Here is a 20,757-nt window from a genome sequence, read left to right on the forward strand (position 1 = left end):
GGTCACAGGCTATATTAGCGCAGGGACAGAGCAATAAGTGTATACATACCTGTTTCTATCCTAATCTCTACAATTACAATATTAATAGCATTTGCAATTATTAGAGCAGTAATAGAGAAGGATAGAGGAGGTTTTTTTTTTTCTTTTGTGGGCACTCCAAGTACTTTTGGGGTGTCTCATATTCTGCAGTGTTTTACACTAAATTGTTCTGGCTGTCACCAAAAAATCATTTTTGTCAGCAATATCTATCTAATACATTAGTTTGCACTGCAATTCATTTGGGGTGTGCAATACTCCGTAGTGTTTTAAAACTACTTTTCTGGCTGTCAAAAAAAGTCATCTTTGTCAGCAATATCTATCTAATACATTATTTTGCACTGCAATTCATTTGGGCTCATTAAAATGGATTCAAAGCAGTCCACATATGAGCAGAATCCGCAACCAGGTTCTGTCACCAGTCCTGATGGTAGTGTTCCCAGTACGTCATCTGGGAAAGGCGATGCAAAAGTAGTCTTTTTAAATCTGGTAAAAAACACACACCAAAAAGGAATTTACCATGTTGAAGCAAAAAAGAAGTGTAACTGAGGAAAAGTTAACTGCCGATAAAAAAAAAATTGCCAACATGCCATTCTACACACGCAGTGGCAAAGAAAGAATGAGGTCTTCGCCTTTCTCTATTAGTGGCAGATCCAAAAATGTTACCGAGCCTTCTTCTTGTACTGTCACTCATCGTGACCAAGCAAGACCAAGTAAGATCTGCGTCCAATATCCACAATAAACGCAGCTGGTTTTTCACAGTTAATTGAGGTTTTGTGTCCCCGTTACAGAATTCCATCGCGACACCATTTTTCCCGTAGAGCAATTCCACAACTATACCAAAAAGTGTGTACAAATGTAGAGATTGCGCTGAAAAATGCCATTCTGTCCACTATACACTTAACCACAGATATGTGGACAAGTGGAAGTGGCCAAACCAAAGACTATATGACTGTGACAGCCCACTGGGTTGGTCATTCACCTTCACCAGCAGGAACAGCAGCAGCATGTACACCACTACGTAACATTTGTCACAGGCAGGCAACTCTTTGTATCACCAGCTTCACTAACAGGCATACAGCTGACAATTTGTTACGCAAACTAAGAAATGTGATTGATACATGGCTTATACCACTTGGACTCTCCCCAGGATATGTCATTTCTGATGACGCCAACAATATAGTGCGAGCATTACAGCTGGGTGATTTCCAGCACATTCCCTGTTTTGCTCACACCATCAACTTGGTGGTGCAGAGCTTCCTACGAAATAACCCTGAGGTGCAGGAGATGCTTTTGGTGGCCCGTAAAATTTCAGGCCATTTCAGGCATTCTGCCACAGCATGTAGGAGATTGCCACAGCTCCAAGAGCAGTTTAACTTGACCTGCCACCAACTTAAGCAAGAGGTGGTAACTAGGTGGAATTCCACCCTGTACATGCTTCAGAGGATGGAGGAGCAGCGCAAGCCATCCAAGCGTATTGCACAAGCCATGACATTGGGAAAGGAGGGGGGATGTATTTCAGACTTAAACAGTGGGGAATCCTTTCAGTGCTGTGCAAGGTGCTGAAATCATTTGAAGTTGTGACGTGTGAAGTGAGTGCAGACTCTGCTAGTTTTGAGCCAAGTCATTCCTTTAATTAGACTATTGGAAAAGCAGCTTGAGATACTGAAGGAGGGGATGAAAGCAAGCAATTCAGCAAAGTATGTTGGCCTTGTCGATCAAGTACTTCATTCGTTCACAATGATCCTCGAGTTATTAAGATCTTGAACTCGGATCAGTACGTTTTGGCCACTGTGCTTGATCCAAGGTTTAAGACCTACATTGAGTCTTTACTTGTAAATGAGCGAGATGTGAACTTTTGCAAGGAGCTATGCTTAGCAAGTTGGCCGCTGAACTGGGCCTCGGCTTGACGACGTGTCCTCCATCACTTTCTCAAGCTGCTGCTGCTCGTAAAAAATTTAATTTCCCAAAAAGAAGCAGGGAAGACGCAGGGGGCAGACCAGAACAATTTAACATCTGGGCTGGTTTGAAGGATTTTTCAAAAAAATGTGTCACCTTGCCCATAACTCAATCCAATACGAGTATAAACATGCAAAGGATGGTGGAGGATTATTTTCAAGAGGTAATTGATATGGAAATGTCAGACAGTCCCTTTCCTTACTGGGAGGAAAAGCAGGCCATTTGGAAACCCATGTACAAGCTGCCCACCCTCCAGTGTGATAATGATGTTTATAAAAATGAACTACATGTTCCATGAGGAAGGCCTTCACCGTCAAAGACATCCAAGCACTGATTGTTCTCTAATGGCGGATTCAAGCGGCGATGAATTGATAGTCTGTGATGATGACGTACACACTGATGAGGGTGAGGATGAAACTCCAGATGGTGACGATAACATCTTTTTAAAACTTTCTATTTAAGTCTAGGGTGTAATCTACCCCCAAAAGAGGAGGAAAGAGACTTGGGGCATTTCCATATCACGTACCGTCTTGAAAGGCTGCTGTTTTGGCAATTTCTTATTATGGGTAGGGTGTCATACACAGACTGACCCCAAACTGCCTTTGTCCATTTCAATTAATATTGTACAGTCTATAATGGCTGTTTTTTTTTGTATTTTCTACAAGTGGAGGGGGGCCTATAGAGACAGAAACCAAACTGTCTTTGTCCATTTCTTTACATATTTAAGTATAAGTGTAGGGTGTAATATACACCCAAAGACGATGGCTGCATTGCCAATATGCATAGATGGAGAGGAAAACAATCTCGTTTGTGTGTAGAATTAATGAAGGCCTACCTACCAGGAATTAAATTGTTTTTTTTATAATTTATTAACTTTACAATTACATTACTTATCCAAGAAACAGGTTGAGCACTAAATTTTGTTATTTTATGCCCAAAAACATTGATTTTCCAACAAAATAGCAAAACAAAACCAAACAAAACCAAAACCAAAACCAAAACACGCAATGGCGGTTTTGGAAAACCAAAACACGACGGTAATCCAGATCCAAAAACAAAACCAAAACACGGGGGTCAGTGAGCATCTCTACTTCAAAGTAACAATTTCCGTATGCTTCAGATTCTTATCCTCCTGCAGTATTATCGCTACCATTTAACTAGACAATTTCTATGTCGCCCAGCCTGGGATTATGGTTAACACAGAGCCTGTCCTGGTAGGGTTTCCTTTAGCGGCACCATGATGTCTGGCCCAGAGTCCTCTGTGCTGGTGTTATATACACCAGGATTCTCCAAGATAGAATGGTTCCATTGACATACTGCTCTCCTTATATTCCTGGCTGTTTACACAGGGAGTAGGGTCAAAATGTCTCAATCCTCCCCCTTTCAGCAAGGGCCTATCAGTGGACACTAACATTATTTAACTGTTAGGACTACTGTCTCTGTTACCTTGATTATACAATGGAATGGCTTGACTGAATTGACTATTTGGCTAGATACACTTAGCAAAGTGTTACATATTACATCAGGGAATGACACTTTACCCTTGCGTGAAGCATTAAGACATTTGTCACATTGTATCTGCAGCGTTACACAATCTGAGTCTGTGATACATTTATATTGATACATATTAATCCATTTTCCAATGCTTGTCAGCCAGTATAGTACTGTGGAGACACATTGCACATAATCTGGACGTTCTAATCCAATTACCTCCTAGATTACCTGTTGACCTAGATAACTAACTTGGGTTGCTAGCTAGCTATATTAAGAGTCACTCAGACATTGTTCTGATTACGTAAAGCCTTGATCTAGGTCACATCACATAACAATGGAAATTTGAGACAAATGATAATTACCTTAGCTAACTCAAATACTTCAGCTAACACAACTTTCCATCATGTCATGCAATATGGCTTCTGCTGTCCTGCTATTGCCACACCATATGGAAACAGTCTTTATATTTCTAATACATACAATATTGCAGGTAAAAGCAAGGGAAAAGTGTACCTAATAACAAGAAATAACAATACACATAGTACACCGATGCTCTGCTGTATACTTAGACTGGTCAAATGTTTAAAGAGTACAATAAATTGTGAGAAACGGGCGATGAGTTCATCTTTTAGCCACAGTAACAAGTCCCAACACACAGGTGTTTGGCTAGTGCACTGGATGGCTGGATCGCGTGCAATTTAACTACCTACACGTGTACAGGCTACGTTGGACACTAATCCTACAGTGAGGACCTTGTGCTTAACCTTGACCCATTATCATTGCATAGAACGGAGTTGACGGATTATTGAGTTGTGATCCAACAAGCCATCTTAAAGAAACTTGCTCCACCTGTATAGTTGACAATAAACAATAGGATGGACTTTTTTTAATTGCTTTACATCGTTCCCTGAAGTGAGTGTTTTCACCAGAGAACTGGAGATTAAAACTTTTAGTTTGGTTAAATACTAAAATGTATGTTTTTGTTTTATTATGCTGATATATTTAGTGTCCGTTTCAATATAAATTTTTAATGACAAATAGGGGATATTGGAACTGTTATTACATGTGTTTGAATTTTCTTTTTACATAGATACCTCCAAAATTTAGAATCCCAAAATCAGGACAAATAATCCCCTCCCCGTTCTACCCAAACTCCACCCACAAATTCTAAAATTTTGGTAAAACTCCTCCTACTTTTGTTTAAGCCCCAACCCCTTTACAGGCTGCGAATTGGGATGTCCCGACAAAATGGGGACAGTTGGGAGGTATGCATTGTGATTTGTGTACATAAAATGTGCTTTCTTGCATCCAATGCTACTAAACATGCAAAAGGCATTCAACTGAGAGTTGAGGCCAGGTCCAGCACCTCCAGGGATGTGTAAAAATGGGTAAAGTCTTTTTTGTTGGGAAAAGACACCGTAGCTCCTTGAAGCTCATTTAAATCTGTCACTCGGTCAATCCGAAATCTCATTTTTTGAATATGGACGGAATATGTGGCAAGAGTGCACTTAATTCGCATTCAGCAGAGAAAACAGTTTTAACCAGCATTTCCTCTAAAACTATGTTACCTTTTGCCCTCCCCCCTCCCCTTGATTAGCTGCTATCTTGATGTATCAGTTTATACACTACCAATAATAACAGGCACATGACATCACAAACTAGATTTGCTACGGGAGCTTCAATTTTGCACTTTTGTAAATTACTTTTAGTTTATAGTAAAATACAGCTTTTGTAAAGGACCTAGATATTTACATTTAAGATGAGATATTTTTGCATGATATATAAAATAAAATGTTATTTATCCACATATTATATAATATTATACAACATTCATAGCCGGTTGTGCCCCACCTGATGCCCGCACACAGTTGTGACTTTTGCAAGCAGCAAAGGATATAGAAGTGAGACATACTGTAGGTCAGAGAGCTCAATTAGAGGCAGCTTTAAACTGAAGCCGATACTGCTAAATTCTCAATCTGCTTTTTTTATTATTTTTAACTTTTGTGAGATTTGTGACTGCCTTACGTACTCTCTGGTAAGCATGCTGACAGTTATGTCTTGTCTGTTAAGGCTTTCATTGCAAAGTTAGGAGCTCAGATAAAGCCAAATATCATGTGTTCACAAAGTCATGTTGTTTCAAAGGATTATACTGTTTGACTTGTTCTCTTTCTGTTTTAAGGAGATTATTTTGGACAGATATAGGATCCAGTCCTCAAATCGGAAGCTCCAGCCTAGAGGGAAGTGAAAGGATAGTTGTGGTCAGCACCAACTTGGTGTGGCCAAGTGGTATTACTGTGGATACCGTCACTAATAAGCTGTATTGGTGTGATGCCAAGAGATCTGTCGTTGAATCTTCTGACCTGGATGGCTCGAATCGACACATCATTTCCCAGAATGAAGTAGGTGAGGTTTTGGGGTTATATATTTTTCAACCTTTTTAATATAAAATGTGTCAATTTAGCATTGTACAATTTACAGGACACCAATCAGAAGGTTTGGGAAACAATATAGCTTGACAAACATGGCCCCTTCTACCATTCTCCTCATTCTGGTGGCAGAAAGCAGAGCACATACTGGTGGCAATTGTACAATGCAGAGGCCATTATGATGGCTAGTGTGCAATCCAGATCAGATCTAATCTAATAGCAAATAAAGCAGACGTCCAATCGGCTATCTAGTGTTCAAATTAGACATCTACTTGGTGACTACTGGTTAAAGCATTTATATAAGCAATATTTTGCCTAGTCATTAAATTAGACTTCCAATCTGGTGGCTAGTGGTTAAAGCAGGACTCCACTGTGGTGGCTAGTGTTTAATGCAGGCCGTTAATCTGGTAAAGAGTAGTTAAAGCAGACCTCAAATCTGGTGTCAATGCTTAAGGCATACTTCCTATAGGATGGCTAGTGGTCACAGTAGGTCTCCAAATTGGTGACTGTTTAGAGCAGGCTTGGTGCTTTTTAGAGCAGGACTGCAGAGCTGCAGTTATTGCTATTGTAATTAATAATAATTATAATAGTAATAATAATTATTTATTTATATATCACCTTTGTCTCGGTAGAACTCAAAACACCTTAGACATTTTTTTAATCATCAACATCAGTCTCTGTCCAAGAGGAGCTGACAATATTAATTTTCCATCACATGACACTAGGGTCAACCTAGCCTAACCTACCAGTATATTATGTGGTTTTTGCAACCTGTGTGGGAGAGGCAAAGTGAACTGTAACTGAATACCTGAGATGGAGTGATCTCAAAGACAGGTTAGTTACACCTGCAAACAACAGGAAATGTCATTGGCATTACTACTGTTGAGATCACCCAATAACTGTTCATTGCCATTAAAAAAAATAATTAAAATTAAAGCCTGAACTTTTACTTAACTTCTATAATTCAGAAGGTCCCATGACGGTCTGCACAATAACCCTTGCTGCTCAGCCTGATAGAAACAAGCAGTGTGAACTTCCTACTTAGGGGAATGAGAAGTTCATCAGAAAGGGGAATCGACACTCTCATGGGTTGTTTTTTAAACTGTGGGGTGGATAGTGAGTACAGCGTGGAGCCATTAGACCTATCTGGGACCATTTGGATACAGAGAATGGAGTATACCATATAAGTAAAAGTTACAACACTTTTAAACCACAGAAATGTTTTCTTTTAAGGATACCCTGATTAGTCAGGAAGCTGTCTTATGGACAGAAGTTAAACTCTGTTAGCACAGTTTTCAGATGAACCAGTAACTCAGAAATATGGAATAGAGTGCAGTGCTCCTAGTGTGGATAGAGCTGTCAGAGGAAGGTAGGGAAACCCCTATCCCTAAAGACAATTGTATAGATAAAGGATTCCTCGGCGCTGTGATAATATGGTGTAAAGATGTTTAAGTTTTATTATGTACAATAAACACAGATGGTTCTGGCCAGAACATAAATACAAATACCAATCAGACATAAATCTCAATTATAGGTATATCATATATTAAAAATCTCAAAGTCTGTGACAGCAGGAAAGGTTCCCAATCATGTTCACTGCCACTGTGCTGTCGGCAGCACAGTGGCCTAGTGGTTAGCACGTCTACCTCACAGCACTGGGGTCATGAGTTTGATTCCCGACCATGGCCTTATCTGTGTGGAGTTTGTATGTTCTCCCTGTGTTTGCGTGGGTTTCCTCTGGGTGCTCCGGTTTCCTCCCACACTCCAAAAACATACTTGTAGATTAATTGGCTGCAATAAAAAATTGACCCTAGTCTCTCCCTCTCTGTCTGTCTATGTGTGAGTGTGTGTATATAGTAGGGAATTTAGACTGTGAGCTCCAATGGGGCAGGGACTGATGTGAATGAGTTCTCTGTACAGCGCTGCGGAATTAGTGGCGCTATATAAATAAATGATGATGATGATGATGATGATGATGATGATGATGATGTTCAAGCAAAGTCCTTATAGAAACAACGCAAGTGAGACAAGGACTGTCACAGCTAGACTGTTACAGTTTAATGTTCCAGAAATGTCCAGCAAATCTCAAGGTGGCTAATAGCCTGAAAGGAGTCTATTGGATACTGTGAGTCTGTGAGTTCTCCACTTCTGACATGAGAGTTTGTGCTCGCAGTAAGTTCCATACAACAGTGACCCCTGATCCAGAGAGGGGGTGGGGTAAGGAACCGGACTGTGACCCACTCCTCACAAACATATGACCACCTTCTACCATACATTGTTGGCTGTCTGGACTTCATTAACTTCCCGCTGCCTCAAGCACAAACTCTCATGTCAGAAGTGGAGAACTCACAGACTCACAGCATCCGATAGACTCCTTTCAGGCTATTAGCCACCTTGCTGGACATTTCTGGAACATTAAACTGGCTGTAACAGTCCTTGTCCCACTTTGTCCCGCATTGTTTCTATAAGGACTTTGCTTGAACATGATTGGGAATCTTTCTCGCTGCCACATTGAGATTTATTTCTGATTGGTATTTGTATTTATGTTCTGTTTTTTTTGTTAATAATAAAACGTAAACATAATTATCACAAATGTACCATATTATCACAGCGCCGAGGAAGCCTTTATCTATAGTAAGTAACTCAGAACCTAGTCCTCTGATAATGGCACATCGAAACATTTCTAGTTCCAGTAAATTGGAATAAATTACTTGAGCCTTACTGTACCTGGTGGACTGTAATTCAAGGAACTGATGTGGTGGCAACATACTGTATCTATTGGAGTGGGGATGGGGGCCCAACTCCAATTATCTCTTACTATACCTATATTAGCAGTGGCTACTAGAGAAGGGTGTTTTAGCAAGAGAGACTAGTACTGTAATGTGATAGTTATCCTCAAGGGATGATGAGGTTGAACATTTACTCACATGACAATACTCAAGAGTGATTAGACCAGGACAAAAATTTGCAGAGTGATAAGATTAAGTCAGACACACACAAAATGGGGTATATGTGCACAGACAACCCACATTTCTAAATACATTCTTTAAGAAAAGAAGCAATGCTAGTGCCAGTGGTAATGAAGCAGAGAAAAGAAGTGCTGATGCATTCTCATCCAACTCATTCGATGTAATTGTGTTATAAGCATTTTCAGTGCAATGCAAAGCAATCTGTATTTCATATTCTGGTTACAGAACCTTATAAAATTAAATTTATAATGTAACTGAACATGAAGTCTCTATAATCATCTCATCATCTCACCTATAACCTGTCCCCTCGACCCTATTCCCTCCCAACTTCTCCGCTCTCTCTCCTCAACTGCATGCTCACTTCTTCAACCAGTTTCTCTCCACCAGCACATTTCCATTCTCCTTTAAACATGATAAACTAAAACAATCAGCGCTGAGTGTGATTCGGCAATTCCTCACCAGTAACACATGGATTAATATATAAAAAAATGACATTTAATAAGCATGTAAAAAAAACGGATAACACATTTATCCTAAAATGACCAGCTGCTACAAAAATAACAGTGCTCTAATGAGTCAATAATCGATGATGGTCCAACACAGAGTATTATGAAATTATATATTGGCCAATATATCACTCCTAGAAAGACTCTATATCAAGAGTGTCTCAAATAATCGGACTCGAGCTGATAATGTTCATCAATGGAGCTCTCCTGAAGTCTATGTAGCAAGTGTGCCTGGTAGACCGATAGTGATTCTTTATAAACGGATCAACCAAAAATGTAGACTAGCCAGTGTAATAGTTGGTCTATACAGCTGGCTGAAATAACTCACCAAGATGAAAGTTGGTGATATATGACACACATAGATGTTACTGCAAATTATCCGATGTATAAACTATTAGGATCAGTAGAGTCTCCACTGCATCAAACCCAAACAAAGGGTTCCTGGATAAGCGAATCAGTCGCTATAGATAAAATAGGTTTAACAACTTTATCCGGTATTTAGCAAATAAGCAGTACGATACCGTGTTATAGTGGATCCCCGTAATAGTTCCTATGGGATATGTAAATGCTTCACCATCGGACCATTGGAATTCAGATGTCTCAGTCCAAAACCTCCTTTAAACATGAGCTTATCTCACCAATTCTAAAGAAACCATTTCTCAATTCAGCCTCTTTCTCTAACTATTTGCATGCGGGCGGCAGTTGGAGAAGGCTGCACGTTAGATCAGCTCTGTGTCTTTCCTCCCACACAATTATCTGTCCACAATTATAAAACATCTAAAAACTTGTGAAGACAGTGGGAAATTATTGTGGGGGTACAAAGGAGTGTCATCATCACTCCAAAGACAAGGCCATACCATCTATCCCTGGCTTATCTGCATCAACTGATCTACTGTGTACCGACCCGGCTTGTCAATTAACCCTTCTCCTGCTGAATCCCTGGCTTATCTGCATCAACTGATCTACTGTGTACCGACCCGGCTTGTCAGTTAACCCTTCTCCTGCTGAATCCCTGGCTTATCTGCATCAACTGATCTACTGTGTACCGACCCGGCTTGTCAGTTAACCCTTCTCCTGCTGAATCCCTGGCTTATCTGCATCAACTGATCTACTGTGTACCGACCCGGCTTTTCAGTTAACCCTTCTCCTGCTGAATCCCTGGCTTATCTACATCAACTGATCTACTGTGTACCGACCCGGCTTGTCAATTAACCCTTCTCCTGCTGAGTCCCTGGCTTATCTGTATCAACTGATCTACTGTGTACCGACCCGGCTTGTCAATTAACCCTTCTCCTGCTGAATCCCTGGCTTATCTGCATCAACTGATCTACTGTGTACCGACCCGGCTTGTCAAATAACCCTTCTCCTGCTGAATCCCTGGCTTATCTGCACCAACTGATCTACTGTGTACCGACCCGGCTTGTCAATTAACCCTTCTCCTGCTGAGTCCCTGGCTTATCTGTATCAACTGATCTACTGTGTACCGACCCGGCTTGTCAATTAACCCTTCTCCTGCTGAATCCCTGGCTTATCTGCACCAACTGATCTACTGTGTACCGACCCGGCTTGTCAGTTAACCCTTCTCCTGCTGAATCCCTGGCTTATCTGCATCAACTGATCTACTGTATACCGACCCGGCTTGTCAGTTAACCCTTCTCCTGCTGAATCCCTGGCTTATCTGCATCAACTGATCTACTGTGTACCGACCCGGCTTGTCAATTAACCCTTCTCCTGCTGAATCCCTGGCTTATCTGCATCAACTGATCTACTGTGTACCTACCCGGCTTGTCAATTAACCCTTCTCCTGCTGAATCCCTGGCTTATCTGCATCAACTGATCTACTGTGTACCGACCCGGCTTGTCAGTTAACCCTTCTCCTGCTGAATCCCTGGCTTATCTGCATCAACTGATCTACTGTCTACCGACCCGGCTTGTCAATTAACCCTTCTCCTGCTGAATCCCTGGCTTATCTGCAGCAACTGATCTACTGTGTACCGACCCGGCTTGTCAGTTAACCCTTCTCCTGCTGAATCCCTGGCTTATCTGCATCAACTGATCTACTGTATACCGACCCGGCTTGTCAGTTAACCCTTCTCCTGCTGAATCCCTGGCTTATCTGCATCAACTGATCTACTGTGTACCGACCCGGCTTGTCAATTAACCCTTCTCCTGCTGAATCCCTGGCTTATCTGCATCAACTGATCTACTGTGTACCTACCCGGCTTGTCAATTAACCCTTCTCCTGCTGAATCCCTGGCTTATCTGCATCAACTGATCTACTGTGTACCGACCCGGCTTGTCAGTTAACCCTTCTCCTGCTGAATCCCTGGCTTATCTGCATCAACTGATCTACTGTCTACCGACCCGGCTTGTCAATTAACCCTTCTCCTGCTGAATCCCTGGCTTATCTGCAGCAACTGATCTACTGTGTACCGACCCGGCTTGTCAGTTAACCCTTCTCCTGCTGAATCCCTGGCTTAACTGCATCAACTGCATATAAAACATTATTTTATATGCCATTATTTTGTTTTTCCTAATTGTACATTTACAAGTTTCTACTTTTTACCTGTTAATATTCTACTATTTATATGCCTTTATCTTGTTTTTCCTGATTTTATATTTACCAGCAACTAGTTTTACCTGTTATTATTCTTGCCTATTTCCATTGTCCTTATTACCTCTCCTTCTATTATTCTTTGCCTTCCACGCCCTAATTGGTTATTGTCCTCCATCTTGCTATTGTCTCCCTGCTTATTCTTACCTGTTATCCGCTGTCCTTATTATCTTACTGTTCTGCTATCATTCTTACCTGTCTTCATTGTCCTTATTATCTCACTGTACTGTTGTTCCATGCCCTCCACGCCCTAATTCGTTATTATCTTCCACCTTTTCATTGTCTTCCTGCCTTTGTTCTTACCTGTTTTTCACTGTCCCCACTATCTCACTGTTCTGTTACTCTCTCTCCCTACTATGCCTCCCCGCTCTCACTCCATACCCATACTCTCCCCCCGCCCTACCTCTCCCGTTCCTCCCCGCCATCCCCCGCGCGCTGCTCATCTTGCTAACCTCATCCCCATTTCCCCCCTCTCCTCTCCCCCTTTCTTCTGTGCCCTCTGGAATGCCAGATCCGTCCGCAACAAGCTGACTGCTATCCACGACCTCTTTCTATCCAACTCCTTTAACCTTCTTGCCGTTACTGAAACCTGGCTCTCCGATTCTGATACTACTTCCCCCGCTGCTCTCTCCTATGGTGGCCTCTCCTTCACCCACTCCGCTAGGCCTGGTGCCCGCCCTGGCGGTGGAGTTGGCCTCCTCCTCTCCTCCACCTGTACTTTTCGTGTCATTCCCCCTGAACCCTCCCTCTCCTTCTCCTCTTTTGAAGCTCACTCCATCCGCCTCTTCTACCCCATCCATCTCCGCGTCACTGTCATCTACCGCCCCCCTGGCCCCACCTCCCTCTTCCTTGACAACTTTGCTAGCTGGCTTCCTCACTACCTCTCCTCCGATCTCCCCTCGATCATTCTCAGTGACTTTAATATCCCCATCGACAACCCCACCTACCCTGCTTCCAGCAAACTGCTCACTCTCTCTTCCTCCCTTGGTCTCACCCAATGGACCTCCTCCTCTACCCACTGCCTTGGTCACTCCCTTGATCTTGTCTTCTCCTACCTATGTAATCTCTCCGACTTCTCCATCTCTCCCTTTCCTCTATCCGACTACCATCTCCTCTCCTTCTCTCTCTCCTCTTCTCCTGCTCCCCTCCCCCTGCCCAAACCTACTCTGTCCATACGCAACCTCGATGCTCTTGACCCTGCCTCTCTGTCCTCCTCTCTCGATACCCTCCTTTCTCCCCTTTCCTCCCAGGCCTGCCCCAACCAGGCGGTCTCCCTCTACAATCACACCCTCACCTCCGCTCTGGACGCGGTCGCCCCTGCCCACTCCGTCCACCCCCGCTGCTCCAAACCCCAACCCTGGCACTCCAAATTTACCCGCTTCCTCCAAAAATGCTCCCGTTCCGCCGAACGTCACTGGAGAAAATCCCGCTCCCTGGCTGACTTCCTCCACTTTAAATTCATCCTTTCATCCTACAGCTCTGCCCTCTCACTCGCTAAACAATCTTTCTTTAAATCCCTCATCTCTTCCCAGTCCTCTAACCCCCGCCGCCTCTTTGCCACCTTCAGCACTCTCCTGGCCCCCTCCCCTCCCCCCCACCCCCTCCTCCCTGACTGCCTCTGATTTCGCCTCCTTCTTCTACTCTAAAATCGAGGCCATCCGACTTGAAATCTCCTCCTCCACTCTTTCTTCCACCCATCCCACTCTTCTGTCCTCCCCCCCCAACCACCTTCCCCTCCACTCCTTCCGTCCCACCACCGGCGAGGAAGTCCACTCTCTCATTTTATCCTCCCCCCCCACTACCTGCCCCCTGGATCCCATCCCCTCCCACCTTCTTTGCTCACTTTCCCCCACCACCTGCTCCCACCTCGCTCACCTCTTTAATCTCTCCCTCTCCACTGGCATCTTCCCCTCCTCCTTCAAACATGCTCTCGTATCCCCCATTCTTAAGAAACCTAATCTCGACCCCACTTCTCTCTCGAACTATCGCCCCATATCTCTTCTCCCTTTTGCCTCCAAAATTCTCGAGAGGCTCGTCTGCAGCCGTCTCACCTCCTACCTTTCTGAATACTCCCTCCTTGATCCTCTCCAGTCTGGTTTCCGCCCCCTCCACTCCACTGAAACTGCCCTGGCTAAAGTCACCAATGACCTCCTCTCTGCAAAAGCCAGGGGCCACTTCTCCCTTCTCATCCTCCTTGACCTCTCTGCAGCCTTTGACACCGTTGACCACCCCCTCCTCCTTTACACCCTCCAGTCTTTCGGCCTCTCCGGCCCAGTCCTGTCCTGGTTCACCTCTTACCTTACTCACCGTTCCTTCTCTGTCACCACCTCTGGGTCTCTCTCCCCCCCATCCACCCTTCCAGTCGGGGTCCCTCAGGGCTCTGTTCTGGGACCCTTACTCTTCTCTCTATACACCTCCTCCCTGGGTGAACTCATCAGCTCCTTCGGCTTCAGCTACCACCTTTACGCTGACGACACCCAACTATACCTCTCCTCTCCTGATCTCTCTCCCTCCCTCCTCTCTAGGGTGTCCGCCTGCCTCTCTGCCATCTCCTCCTGGATGTCCTCTCGATTCCTCAAACTTAACCTTGCCAAAACTGAGCTCATAGTTTTTCCTCCCTCTCATACCCCATCCCCTTCTGACCTCTCCATCACTGTCGACAACACCTCTATCTCCCCTGTCCCCCAACTTCGCTGCCTTGGTGTCATCCTCGACTCCTCTCTCTCCTTTGGCCCCCACATCCTCTCTCTTGCTAAATCCTGCCGCTTCCAGCTGCGCAACATCGCTCGCATCCGGCCCTTCCTCTCCCAAGATGCCACCAAATGCCTTATCCACTCTCTGATCATCTCCCGCCTGGACTACTGCAACCTCCTCCTCACTGGCCTCCCCCACTCTCATCTCGATCCCCTTCGATCCGTCCTTAACGCTGCAGCTAGGCTTATTTTCCTCTCTCGCCGCTCCTCTTTTGTCTCCCCCCTCTACCTAGCCCTTCACTGGCTCCCATTCCCCTTCAGAATCCTCTTTAAGCTCCTCACACTCACCTACAAGGCCCTCGCCAACTCCACTGCGCCCTACATCTCCACCCTCCTCTCTATTAATGCTCCATCCCGCCCTCTCCGTTCTGCCTCTGACCGTCGCCTCTCTTCCCCCCTTATAACCTCCTCCCACGCGCGTATCCAAGACTTCGCCCGCGCTGCCCCCCTCCACTGGAACAAGCTCCCTCCCTCCATCAGAACTTCCCCTAATCTGTCCAGCTTCAAACGGGCCCTAAAAACCCACCTTTTTCTTAAAGCCTTTCTGTCTCCCACTTAACTTCCTACCTTATCTTCTGCCTCTGTCCCCCTACTCTCACTCTCTCCCCTGCGTCTCTCTGTCTGTCCACCCCTCCCCTTAGATTGTACGCTCCTCTGAGCAGGGCCATCTCTCCTCCTGTTTCCACCACTTCTAACTCTGCTCTCCAGCTACTTAGCCCTCCTCCTCGAGGGTCCTCCACCCCACGTCCACTCTCGCTCCCTCCTCCCCCCTGGGGGTCTCCCTGTCTTCCGCGCCCTCCTCCCCCTTCCCCGCCCTCTCTAGCTGTGCATTGAGCGTACTGAGTTGCTGTGTTTACTGTACTGTGCTGTCTCCCATTGTATTGTGATTTTGTTTGTCTCTGTACGGCGCTGTGGATGCCTTGTGGCGCCTTATAAATAAATATTAATAATAATAATAATAATAATAATAACTACCGCCTTATTCCTGTAGACTAATCACTCAAGTAGTTTAAAGGCAAATGTCTCTCTCACTTTCTCTCCTCTCAATCCATTCTCAACAGTTTTTCGTCCCCAACATTCCACTGAAACTGCTCTGACAAAAATGATTGATGACCTACTTACTGCAAAGTCTAAGGGTCATTTTTCTATACTCATTCTCCTGGACCTCTCTGCTGCATTTGACACTGTTGAGCACCTTCTTCTCCTATACACCCTTCACTCCATTTGCCTTTCCTGGTTCACTTTCTACCTGTCGCACCGCTTCTTTAGTGTTTCTACCTCTCGAACATCCTCCGCTCCACTCTCACTATCTGTTGGGGTCTCACAAGGCTCTGCTCTTGGCCCTTTACTTTTTTCATTGTACACCTCTTCTCTTGGATCACTAATTCGCTCAGTAAGCCTCCAGTACCACCTCTACGGAGATAACACCCAAATTGATATCTCTCCCCCTGTCCTCTCCCCTTCTGTACTATCTCGTGTAACCAACTGTCTTTCAGCTATCTCCACATGGAGGTCCCAATGCTACCTAAAGCTCAACATATCCAAAACAGAAATTTTTATCTTCCCTGTTGCCAGAGTCACCACCTCCCACCAAATCTCCCTCACTGTCAATAATACCACCATTTCCTCAGTCCCCCAAGCCCGTTGTCTTGATGTCCCACTTGACTCCACCCTCTGCTTTATTCCTCACATCCAGACTCTCACAATCGTGTCATTTCCACCTTAAAAACATTGCCAGAATACACCTATTTCTTACTCAACATGCTACCAAAACTCTTATCCATTCTCTCATCATCTCCTGTCTTGACTACTACAACCTCCTGCTATCTGGCATTTCTGACACCCATATATCCACACTTCAATCCATCCTAAATGGTGCTGTAAGACTGCTCTTCCTCTCTCATCGCCCCACATCTGCTGCACTGCTTTGCAAATCCCTACACTGGCTCCCAGTGTCCTCTAGAATCCAATTCAAATTACTCTCCCTTACCTACAAAGATCTCAACAACACCACCCCTTCATACATCTCAAATGTCATATCAAAATAATCTCCGTCCCGCCCTCTTAGATCCACTTCTGACCTGCGCCTTGTCTCGTCTTTGGTAGCCACCTCTCACTAGCGCCTACAAGACTTCTCCTGTGCTGCTCCCCACTTATGGAACTGCCCATCACGCCCAATCTGACGCCCACAGCCTTCAAATCTTTAGATGTTCTGTAAAAACCCATATATTCCTGATAATACTATTCACACTAATACACCCTCACAGTTGTCCCAATCTCCACTCTGTCACCTCTTGTTTCAGTTGTGCTCTCTGCATTTAGAATGTAAGCTCTCTGATGAGCAGAGTCCTTTGTTTTCATACCTGCATTTATTTTTTCTGCCTTGTATGTCCTTGTTTTATGTATGTACTGTTTTCCTTACTGTATGGCACTGTGTAGCATTGTGGCACATTATGATAATAATAATAATAATAATAATAATAATAATAATAATAATAATAATAATAAACATTTTCAGTACAAAGCAATCTGTATTTTCAATTTCTGGTAAGAGCCGTATAAAATTAAATTATATTACACAACCGACTTTAAGAAACTGCTTGCAAAGCTGTAGCAATCAATGATGATGAAGAGAAAACTCACAATACTAAATGCAGACACATTATAAGTGTTAAAAGAAATGGCTTTCATCAACTACAACCTTATGAACAAGTGGCAAGAAGGTTCCCAATTCAATAAATAAAAGTAATATATTATGCAAAAGGCCAGTTTCTATGGTGAGCTAAATATTGTAGGATTGCAACTTTTTCTTCAGAGTGACAAGGATAACATGGAAATTGTCAAAAGGGTCAATTGAGGTCACCAACAAAACTCAGAATATCATCCCTGATCCAACATATGGAAAGGTGTCATATACCTGACAAACTAGATGGCAGTTCCAAAAATAGAAATGAAGATGGTATTGTACATCTAGGGCTAGATTTACTAAGCTGCGGGTTTGAAAAAGTGGGGATGTTGCCTATAGCAACCAATCAGATTCTAGCTGTCATTTATTTAGTACCTTCTACAAAATGAAAGCTAGAATCTGATTGGTTGCTATAGGCAACATCCCCACTTTTTCAATCCCGCAGCTTAGTAAATCTAGTCCCTAGTGTTGTCCTAGCTGATAATGGTGACAGTGATGTACATGTTAACTATTCTGGGTCTGATCCTTGGCTAAAATGTTTTGCAGCATCAGATTATCTCATTATATGGCAATATAGGACTATATAGAGGACCACATTTGAGTTTTCTATCTCTGAATAGAAAACACACAGCACAGCATTAAGCCCCAACAATAATGTTTAAGTATATTAAGTATATTAATCATGTTTAAGTATATATTATATAAAAAGTTATTTCGAATAGAAATGTTAAAATGAGGCTATTCAATGAAACTATAGTGATGCTTTTATTTGTTCATTTTGTTGATAAAACCTCACAGCAAACGTGCAGATTCTACAGTACCATCAAAATCAACTTAATGATTTTAAAGTATAAGTATTGGATCACAGGGGATGTTATTCATGCAGCGCACTCGATGTGCAGTGCAACATACTTCAGCTTTGCAGATGTACAATTATATGCTCCACTCTCGGGAAACTAGAAGTGCTCCTAGGTGTGCAGAAGGGAGGTGTGCACTGTCCAAAAGAGCAAAAGTCCCACCTCCTACAACTGGAGAAACACCCCATTTATTACATTAAACTTTAATATTAGGCACAGGGCTGTCTTTCCCATTGGCCACAATGGGCAGGTGCCCGGGGGCCCTGCAGCCCAGGGGGCCCGTCGGAGGCAGCAAAAAAAAAAAAAAACCTGAAAAAAAAAAAAAAAGACAATACTTACCTTGCTGTCAGCTGGCGATCCAGCTCCCTCCATGGTCTCCTCCTCCATGCGGCGCTGGCAGTGCATGTCGGGCGTGAGGTCATCATGCCCGCCCGACATCCATTGCGGAGCGCGACGGAGGAGGAGACCAGGGAGGGAGCCGGATCGCCAGCTGACAGCAAGGTTAGTATTGTCTTCTTCTTTTTTTTTCAGGTTTTTTTTTTGTGCTGCCTCCGACGGGCCCCCCTGGGCTGCAGGGTATATATATATATATATATATATATATATATATATATATATATAGCCACTTTTTTTTTTATGTGTATATATAGGGGCCCCGGTGCACTGCTTTGCCCGGGGGCCCAAAAGGTTGTTAAGAGGGCCCTGATTAGGCACTGCCTTTATTATATGTGAAACATTTGTTTGAAGCTTTGTTTCAGACAGGGCAAAGTGCACTTTGAAATGCTTTTTGCCTCTAAAATCCTACTGGGAGGGTCAAACTCTCTCTGCACTCCTTCATCTCTTTTCAGCGACATCGATTAACAAAATGATAGCTCTGTTTTAGCATGGCTCTGCAAAACTAGATGCACCGGAGTGCCTCCTCAGCACCTTGTAAGCAATGCCCCGCCTCCCTCCCGTTGACAGGTGCAAACTTCCACCGTTTGCTCAGGAAACCTTTTTGGCTTTGGGAGAAGTCTAGGCGCACATGGGCAAATCAAAGCAAACGGCATTACCAAATATGAATGTGCCCTATATTTTTGTCATTTTGCTGTCTGTAAATGATACCCATGCTAATTATACTGGACCCAAGATAAATTTCAGTCCCGCAAGGGCTGTAGATATGTATTTTCATTTATATAATTCTATACATTTACTAGTGTATGTGATAAATGACTATAACTGTACATATTTTACAGGCCATCCCTTTGGTATAGCAGTATTTGAAGACCACATATGGTTGTCCGACTGGCTGCAGCCATCAATTATAAGAATGCACAAGAGGAACACACGCAGCTGGGTACGTCTCCGGGGCAGTATGCAGAGGCCTTCAGCACTTGTGGTCGTGCAGCCTTTGGCCAAGTTAGGTAATTTTTATCTATGACTGTACATACAAATAGTTTCATTCTTTCTGTCTATAATTTTCTTTTGTTCACTTGCAATTTTAACTTATTTTAGTGATCTTAGGAAATAAATAAAAGTAAAACATTGAGAACCTTTCTAATATCATTCAATGTTTCCAAAAAAATAATCCCAAAGTATGTGGTTGTAAATTAATCTGTGGTACTGGGCCTTGTCCTGTGTTTACCATTAAACTGCCCCTGAAAGTAGCTCTCTATTGTACTGACTGCAGTCTGGACAATGGACCAGACACAGAATAAGATGCATCTAAGGTCCATCTATTGTTTGCAAGTGCAGTAAGAATAGACAAAATGTTCCTGATAGTGATGAATAGAGTAAACAGTGGGTTTGAGGGTAATTGACTGAACATTTTAAAGTTGCCACCACCCTCTTTGGACCACCCTTACTTTAAAGTCTGATTTGGATTGGGCCCCAAATACAGCCCAATGTCAGCTCCATCCCTCATCCCATTTCTAAAGTCACAGATATTCATCAGTGATCAGGAGGCAGGGCCAACAGAGGGCTCTTTATCCAGCCATCCTTTGTGGGGGTCCCAGAGGAGAGGAGATACCTTTGCCATTTTCTCTCTTTCTATCTCTATCTATTTCCACTTGTGTCTGCCCATCTTTCCTCTGCTCTTTCCCTTCAGGGTGTAGTCGCTAAAGGTGGTAAATGTGTTGGTAAGATGGAGATAAAGGTGGTGTTATTTATTTCTTTACTATCTTTTAAAGAACAATTTTCCTGAAATTTCTGAATTTTACGTGTTTAGAGGATGTTTTTTTATTTCTCCTTATTCTCCTTTTGTCTCCAGACTTACCTGTTATCTCCTTAGGTTTAGGGTTGGGTACGATTTTCCGACGGGGAATCTGCCATCACTTATCCTGTCAACACCAAACTGGTGACGGGGTAAATGTCGGCAGATTCATTTTACCACATGTACAAAATGTAGACACTGTGATAATGCCGACATTAAACGAGCATCGCAGGAGGACCCACCGGCACAAAACAGTTATAGAAAAC

The 20,757-nt window shown here is 43.5% G+C and overlaps 1 protein-coding gene across 8 annotated transcripts in view; it reads left to right on the forward strand.

Moving 5' to 3' along the window:
• Positions 1–20,757, forward strand: part of EGF (epidermal growth factor) — a 150,562-nt gene that overhangs the window by 87,941 nt on the left and 41,864 nt on the right. For all 8 annotated transcript variants that reach the window (XM_075200586.1, XM_075200592.1, XM_075200601.1 and 5 more), the window contains 2 exons: positions 5,669–5,892; positions 19,536–19,703. In XM_075200586.1, coding sequence (XP_075056687.1) covers positions 5,669–5,892; positions 19,536–19,703 — 392 coding nt within the window. The remainder of the gene's footprint in view (positions 1–5,668; positions 5,893–19,535; positions 19,704–20,757) is intronic.

This window comes from Mixophyes fleayi, chromosome 1, assembly GCF_038048845.1.
Source record: "Mixophyes fleayi isolate aMixFle1 chromosome 1, aMixFle1.hap1, whole genome shotgun sequence".
Classification (NCBI taxonomy): Eukaryota; Metazoa; Chordata; class Amphibia; order Anura; family Limnodynastidae; genus Mixophyes; species Mixophyes fleayi.